The sequence below is a fragment of the Colobus angolensis genome, unplaced genomic scaffold, assembly GCF_000951035.1.
Source record: "Colobus angolensis palliatus isolate OR3802 unplaced genomic scaffold, Cang.pa_1.0 Scaffold170, whole genome shotgun sequence".
In the NCBI taxonomy this organism is placed as follows: domain Eukaryota; kingdom Metazoa; phylum Chordata; class Mammalia; order Primates; family Cercopithecidae; genus Colobus; species Colobus angolensis.
Window position 1 is genome coordinate 2,729,947 of NW_012114822.1, and position 8,105 is coordinate 2,738,051.

Sequence of the window (8,105 nt, forward strand, 5' to 3'; positions counted from 1 at the left end):
CCATATTGGCTAGGCTGGTCTCGAACTCCTGACCTCGTGTTCTGCCCGCTTCAGCCTCCCAGATTGCTGGGATTACAGGTGTGAGCCACCGCACCCAGCAGGACTTGTGTTTTCAAAGGCTGCGTGTGGAGATGGCTGGGTGAAGGCCAGGGCATTTTAGGCTTACTGGCTCCCCTTTTAGGCTCCCCTTTTCCCTTCCTTAGTGCACAGCCTCACAGAGCCTGGCTGCTCCCATGGCCCATCTGAACCCAAGGGGTTCAGGTAGCCCCCATGTGGGGCAGAAAGGGGGTTTCTCAGAAGCCCTGGGACACCCCAGCAGTGTGCTGCTTACAGAGCCCCAGGGCCCAAGGCTCAGCTCTCCCCCTTAGAAGGGTAGGGCAGGCACACTAGCCCTGGTTAGACAACAGCTGGGACCAGGAGCTGCTGGTGGAGACGTGAGATGGTCTCCTGCTGTGAGGGGCTTCTCCGGACTCCACCAGGCCCTTCCTTTCTCAGAGCCCCCACCTGGGTCAGGGACTCAAGGACGGCAGCCACACTCTCAGTGTGGACACAGGCCCCGCCCCCACACCCTGCTACCGGGTGAACTGACAGACACCATGCGTAGACCTGGGGCTGGTGATTAAAAAGGAATGAGCCCCCACGGCCTGTGCCAGAATCAGGGGCCTAGTGGGGAAAAGGACCACCCCAGGCAGAGCCTCCAGCCTTCTAAGGGGGAGAGTTGAGCCCTGGGCCCTGGGGCTGTCTAAGCTGAGAGCTGCTGGGGCTTCCTGAGAAACCCCCTTTCTGTCCCAGGTCGGGGCTGCCTGAACCCCTGGGCCGTGGGAGCAGCGAGGCTCTGTGAAGCTTTGCACAAAGGAAGGGAAAAGGGGAAGTCTCCAGTGGACTTGAAAGGCCCTGAGTGATTAGGACCTGGACCAGGAGTGGGAGAGAGACCCAGAGAGGAGGTACAGCCTGCTCAAGGCCACACAGCAAGCCAGGGGTGACCACAGCTGGTGGATCAGCCTCTCTAAAACACCATTTCTGTACCTGTCAGCTCCACGAGGTAGGGACACTTGTTTGGTTCACCAGCATATCACTGGCATTTCGAATACTGCCTGGCACATAGAAGATGCTCAATAAGCCTTAGTTGAATGAGTCCATCTGTAAAATGGGCTGATTGCAGAGCTACTGCTCGGGGTGGTTGTGTGGCTCGGATGACACTGGGTGTTGCCAGATTCCTAGAAGATACTCAGCACCAGGTTCTTTTTCTTTTCTTTCCTTCCTTTCTTTCGTTCATTCCTTTTTTTTTTTTTATTTTTTTTTTTAACCAGAGTCTTGCTCTGTTGCCCAAGCTGGAGTGCAATAGCACCATCACAGCTCACTGAAACCTCAACCTCCTTGGTTCAAGCGATCCTCCTGCCTCAGCCTTCCAAGTAGCTGGGATTACAGGCATGTGCCACCTATACAGGCATAGTCTGGCCACACACCCAGCTAATTTTTGTATTTTTGGTAGAGACGGGGTTTCACCGTGTTGGTCAGGCTGGTCTTGAACTCTTGACCTCAGGTGATCCACCCGCCTCGGCCTCCCAATGTGCTGGGCTTACAGGCGTAAGCCACCGTATCCAGCCCTAGGTACTTTCCAGTCGCACTCCAGTCTAGTCTGGTTGGGGTAGGGGAGGCTTTGGGGGAAGGAGGCACCTGCTGAAGTTGATAAAATCTCTGGGCTAACTGGTTTTCCCGCTTGCTGTGACTGGCAGCACCCAGGAGCCCAGGGGAAGAGCCTGGAGCCTCCTCACTCCCCAGCCTGGAAGCTCAAGCCTCAGGGTCCCAGCTGAGCCCAGGTTCCCCGACCCCCACAGTCCCGCCCAGCTGCTCAGGCCCTGGAGCAGCCAGAAGCAGGTGTGAGGGGGTCAGAGTGAGCTCCCGGGCTCCAGGACCCTCCTGGGAGGGTGGCCACCAGCCTTGGGGACACCTGCTCTTTGCCCCTGCTCACTCTGCCCTGATTGGGGGTCTGGACCCTCAATCCGCCCCTTCATCAGCCACTGGAGCTCCTGCCAGGAGGGTCAACCCTCCCAACTCAATCTCTCTGAGACCCAGGGCCTGGGACTTGCCCAGCCCAGCTCCTGCCAGCCCCATGTCTCCCAACTGAGAGATCCCTTTTTCTTTTTTTTTTTTTCCCTTGAGATGGAGTTTCACTCTTGTTGCCCGGGCTGGAGTGCAATGGCACGATCTTGGCTCACTGCAACCTCTGTCTGCCGGGTTCAAGCGATTCTCCTGCCTCAGCCTCCTGAGTAGCTGGGATTACAGGCATGTGCCACCATGCCCGGCTAATTTTGTATGAGAGATCCCTTTTCTACAAGGGCCCAGAGGGAGGGTCCCGCGTGGCAGCAGCCCCTGAGGTCATTGTGACAAGTCCTCTGCTTCTGGGAAGACTTAACCCCATGAATGGGATAGACAGGGAGGAGTGGGGGATGTGCAGGGCGTTCCTGCAATCTGAAGCGCTTTCTATTATAACACCCCGAGGTGTAGCCCTGGAATCAGCTGAGCTTTCCCGAGGCTGTCCAGCCTTCCAGCTCCCTCCTCTGCAGTGTGTCACTTCCATTTCCCATGGCCACCCACAGCCTCCCTGGGCCGGATCGAGTTTCCCACCAGCAGGTCCGGGAGCCTTTCCTCCCTCAGCACTCACCCACGCGCCAGCGAGAGAGCTGAGCCTTGTGAATAATTCACAGCCATTCACAGCAGGCCCCGGAGGCTCGCAAGAGCATGAAGCTGGGCCACCTGGGTCCCTTGATTGCGCCCTATGGCCTGGGGCAGCTCAAGCCTCTGCCCTCCCCAGCTCCCAGCCCTCATATCCACAGCCTTCGTGAGCGGGAATCCCTACTCCCAAGGTAGGAGGTTAAGTGGGTACACCAGCCCCCAACCCCAGTTCCCAGCTGCCCCTCCTGCATGAGCCCAGCCTGGCAACCACACAAAGACACCTTCTTATCAGCCGAGTCACACACCGCTGTGGGAAACGGAACCCAAGCCCTCTGTCCACCTCCCTGAGATTCATGGTGACTCCTGGGGGGCTGGCGGCTCATCAGTCCAGGCCATCTGGCCACTGGGTCAGCACCAGCGCCCAATCACACTCAGCAGCTGGCATGGTCTGGAAGGGGATCAGGGTCCCCCAGCCCCGGAGCCCTGGAGGGCGTTCCACGGCATAACCAGTCTTCCTAACACCTGGGATCCCAGCCCACGGAGGGATCATGGCTCATCCCAGACCTGGCTTCTCAGTGAGGAAGGCTCAGACTGGCGGTCCTCACCAGCACTTGCAGAAGGCGGGCTCAGCGTCTTCCAGTTCACACTTGGGCCATATTGGTCCCGCCATCAGGAGCACCTGCCCCTCTCAAGACCTGTCCTTCTCCTCTGCTTGAAGTGAGGGGGTGGGACAGGTGCATCAGAATCTCCGCTGTGAGGATGGGGACATGTCCCAGGTGTGGCTCCCAGGCCCCAACCTGGAGAGTCTTAACTCAGGAATCTGGGACAGCCTCCAGGAGGCGCTGACAGGAGCCAGCTGGAACCCTCTGCTCAGGGGTCCCTGGGGCCTCCTACTCTAAACCCACTGACTTTGACATGATCCAAACTCTAGTTTGTTTGGAAGCAGTGGATTCATACTGAAGCGGCCACCAAGAAGGCCTGGCAGGGCTGGTTGTGAAGCGCCCCCTCCCCGGGGTAGCACCTATTGGGTCTCCCAGTGACCGAACCATGGAGCCCCTTCTTAGTAAGGATGGAACCAGGCCCAGCTCCCCTGTCCTGGGCCAAGGGGACCACTGGAGCCCGGCCTGGTGGGTCCTAGGGCCACCCTACATCCACGCCAGTGTGCCTGGGCCCAAGAGGCTGCAGCTGCTGTCGCCACCTTGCCACATGGTCATATGGCCAGAACTGGCCTTCAGCCTGCTCCCTGGTGGCCAGGGGCCCTGCGGGCACATCCAGAAACTGACCAGTGGTGGGGACAGGCCAGACCCTCTCACCTCGCAGCGGCTGTCGTCCTGAGGCTGGGTCCACATTCACATTTACATTTCAGGCTCCCACTTAGACCAACGAGGGTCAACCGTCATAGCACCCCACTCCCCGTTCAGACCCCTGTGGCATCTGGCACCCTATCCTCTCAGACAGGGCCTGCACAGCTTTCCCCAGGATCCCTGCCTCCCCAGGTGCACCTAAGACCTGAGTCCCTCGCTCGCTCCCCCAGACTCACACGTGCCTCCTGCTCTGTACGACCCCCCATCCCACCAGGGGGAGCTCCCAGCCCACTCCCCAGGAGGTTTGGGAGCCCCATGCCTCCCTTGATAGTGGAAATGGGCTGAGGAGCCACAGGAGATAACAATTGCTCTCTGGATGGCCTCCAGCCAGGAGTTCTGGGGCCAGGAGGTGGGGTGGGGGTCTGGGAGGGGCCTTTCTCCCTTAACTGCTTGAGTAATTGATGGGGTTCCGCCTGTTTGACTAGGGCCCAGGAGGCACTCCTGCCCTTGCTGCTCCCCACTCCATCCTGAACAGCCTTGCAAATGAGCACAGTCTGAGCCAGAGAGAGCCCCTGCGGCAGAAGCAGCCCAAGGGGAACAGGTGACCTTGGCCTGCGTGTCCAGCCTCCCAGGCCCAGCTGCATGCGGCTGGGCAGCTGAGGATGCTGGGAGCACCTGCTTGCAGAGCTCTGGGGACAGCCCCAGAAGGGGTTTTCCAGGAGGGGAAAATTTCATGTTGAGTGGAAGCCATTTCTCTGGCCTGGCCCTCTGGCCCCAGGATGGCCACTGGAGGGATCATTGTCCTGGAGTGTCAGAGAGGCGTGGAAAACCCCAGGCATCCCCCAAAGCCCTGGCCCGGCCCACCCAGAGTAACCCTTAAGAGGGGTGATCTTACTCAGGGTAGTGCCCGACGAGAAGCCTCAGGGAGGGGAAGTCTCCTTTGGCGGCAGCGTAGTGGATGGGCAGGGCGCCCATATCTGTGGCCGCGGTGGGGTCCCCACCGCCATGATGCAAGAGCCAGTTTACCACCTCGGGGTGGCCGAAGCGGGCAGCCAGATGCAAGACTGTGGCACCAGAATTGTCTTTGTCCTGTGGGAGGAGAGCCGGTTCAATTCCTAAAGCCTGTTGCTGCCCCGCCCCTGGCTTGGGCCACTCCCAGACTCCCACAGGCCTGGAGGGTGGCTCTGTGCTCTCTGTCTTCCCTGGCGGGATTGGCCAGGCCTCACTCAGCAATGTTTTTTTTTTTTTTAGGTCATGTGGATCCTGGGTTTGAGTCCTGCTTCTGTCCTTGGGCAACTAATTGGCCCTCTCTGAACCGTAGCCAATAGGCAGCAGCACCATGCAGGGCTTCCAGAGGCCTGCCAGTCCTGACTGCGAGCTGCCTACACCTCAAGTACCTGGTTGTCACGGTAGGAGACTGGCTCCAGGCCCAGAACCACAGCCCTGACCCCCAGGGGCTCAGGGAATGCCTGAAGAAGTGACAGAGGGTTACTGGGCTGAGCAGGGCCAGGAAGGGGGGCTGTGGGGCTGTACCAAGCTAGCACCAGGACTGGGGGGCACCCCCTGCATCCAACACTTGCCCCCTCTCTCTGCACCCTTCCTAGGTGTCACGTGGGAACAGAGACCTCCGCCTTAGTGCGCCTCCAGCAACCCGACTTCAGTGCAGAAAACTGCCCCTCCCCCAGCAGACTCGCCAGTGCCCAGCAGCAGGAGCAGTCTATGTTCTTGCCCCTGTGGAGGTGGAAGTTGCTGGGTACTGGTGGGTGGGTCCGGGGCAGTCAGCCAGGGGTGCTAGGTGCAGGCTAGTGGTGGCCCCTGGGAGGGCTTGGACCAAACTCCCCCCAGGGGCCTCAGAGTGGGTGCGGCCAGGGGTCTGGGCCCAGAACTGCTGAATGTGTCATCAGTGTCCACCCCACTGTGTGTGTCTGCTGAGAAAGGGGCTGGAGGGGAGTGCCTATGGGACCTGTGCTGGGAGGAGAATCCCCAGGAACATCCAGACACAGAGGCTGCTGCACTTGGCAGAGTGGGCACTGGTTCGGGAACAGAACAACCTCCCAGCACCAAGCACCCAGGGCGACAGAGGGGTAGGCAAGGTCGCGGCTGCAGGAGGCAGTGCGCGACCTTCACTAGGATCAGGAAGCAAAGCCTCTCTGCCCCGCCTTGCCCAGAGACAGGGCACTGTGGTTACAGACTGGCAGAGGCAGCAGGAGCTGGCGAGAGACCCCAGGCCTCAGGAAGCCGAATCACAGTGGGAAGAGAACCTCTGAGGCTCCTGTGAGAAATGCAAGGAAAAGAGGTCACGGAGGGAGCTGGGGTCCCTGGGGCCACTGGTAGGGTCTTCAGGCAGCCTGCAGGGTGGGGGCAATGGCCTGGCGGTCCTGCTAAGGAGGCAGGGAGGAAGACGGGGCAGAGAATGTCATGGCCCACAGGAAGCTGAGGACAACACCGAGGCCCCTCCTGTGTGCTAGAAAGCTGAGAGTGGGGGCGACCAGAGACTGGTTCAGTCTATCCCCTCTGAGCCCAAAGGTCGGGGCTGGCTAGCGGGCACCCGGGCAGAACCATGGTGAAATGTGACCTGAGCCCCAGCTCCTGAGAAAGGCGCTCCCTTCCTACTGGCCTTGGGGACTGTGGGTCTGATGCTCCAGGGGTCCCACTGGCTCTGGACCTGTCAGTGGTGAAAACCGTAAGGAGAGGGCCACAGACCTCTGGGCTCTGGCCTGTGCCTGTCCAGCTGTCCAGGCCCCAGGAGCCTCATGTGCGGTGGACCACACCCTAAAGCAGCTTATCTCTCTGGTCTGGGCAAGCCCAAGGATCCAGGTCATGCCCCCCACACTGTCTCCCCCCGCACCCAAGCCTGCCCAGCCCAGAGGGCAGGCGACTTGATAAGCTGGGCCCAAGGCCACCTGCTCCTCGCAGTTCCTCTGCACTGGCCAGGGAGGCTTCTGGCCAGGGCTGGACACTGGATCAGGGAGGCATGCCACTGCCCAAAAGAGTGGGCATGGGCCACGTGGCCAGGAAGCCCTGGTAACAGGGCCCACTGAGAGATACCAGGTGGGCCATCTCCCAAGAAGGGTGGGAAGGGGGTCCTGCTATCTGAGGGCAGAAGGTGGGGGTGGCCTGGCCGTCTTTGGGGCATAGTAAGCCAGTTTAGAGTTACTCTGACTCCTCTCCTTCCATCTCCAGGTCACCCAGTGGTCTAAGTGGAAAATTAGTTCTGGTTCCTCCCTCCCGCGGCTACCCCCTCGACCAGAATTTCATCCAAATCCCTAACCTTGGCTAGGATATTCTCTGGCCTGGCCCTGGCAGCTTTTCCCCTCCTCACCCGCTCTGAACACGCTGCCTGCGGCTGGCCCTCCAACAGGACAGGAGCGTGCACGCCTCAGGGATCTGCACTTCTTGTTCCCTGTGCCTGGAACTGTCCCACCGCTGCCTGGCTGGCTACCTGCTTCTCAGCAGCCAGGACTGCCCTTGGAGGTCACTGCTCAGAGTGACCAGGTGGGGTCTGGAGGCAGCCTGGGTTGGAGAAGCAGCTGATAACAGAGCCCTGACAGCACTGATGTCCTGGGGTCAGCCTGGGTTATGGGGAGACCACCATTTACCACGGCCCATCACCCTTCCCCCACACCCTGGCTGGGACACCTGTATGTCAGCCTGGGGTGGGCTGTGGGACTTTGCCCAGCCCCCTTTCAGATCCGGTCCTGGAGGGCAGGGGCGTCTGACTCTGCTGCCCAGGCCTCACGTCCCCACCCACTCCCAGGACTACAGGATCAGTGCTTTGTTTCTCCCGGTACATACTAGTAAGCATCAGCCCCACGGAGGCCCCTCCCTTCTGGCTCCCATCACCCAGGTGTGCTTCCAGGGAGCCCCCAGGCTCGCCAGGGCATCTGCCCGAGTACTGGCAAGCCAGGGAGCCCACTCACCTGAGGGCCTCTGGAAGGAGCTCCGTGCAGGGCTCAGCTGGGCCAGGAGGTGCCAAACCCCACCCATTCTTGAGCCCTGGGGGACTCCGGGCCAGGACCCTCTCCGTAGGAGGAAGCCGCAGCGCCCCTGGCGAACCGCGCGGACCCACCTGCACTCTGCAGCCGCCCTGCGACAGCAGCCACTGCAGGCAGGCGAGGTGGCCGG

General features: G+C 60.6%; 1 protein-coding gene across 1 annotated transcript in view; it reads right to left on the minus strand.

Moving 5' to 3' along the window:
• The window catches only part of ESPN (espin), a gene marked incomplete at its 5' end in the record, with an annotated part of 37,681 nt that extends 29,584 nt beyond the window's left edge, over positions 1-8,097 (minus strand). The window contains 2 exons of the mRNA XM_011938309.1: positions 4,876-5,069; positions 8,050-8,097. Of these exons, the coding sequence (XP_011793699.1) occupies positions 4,876-5,069; positions 8,050-8,097 (242 nt within the window). The remainder of the gene's footprint in view (positions 1-4,875; positions 5,070-8,049) is intronic.
• Between the last annotated feature and the right edge of the window lie 8 nt (positions 8,098-8,105).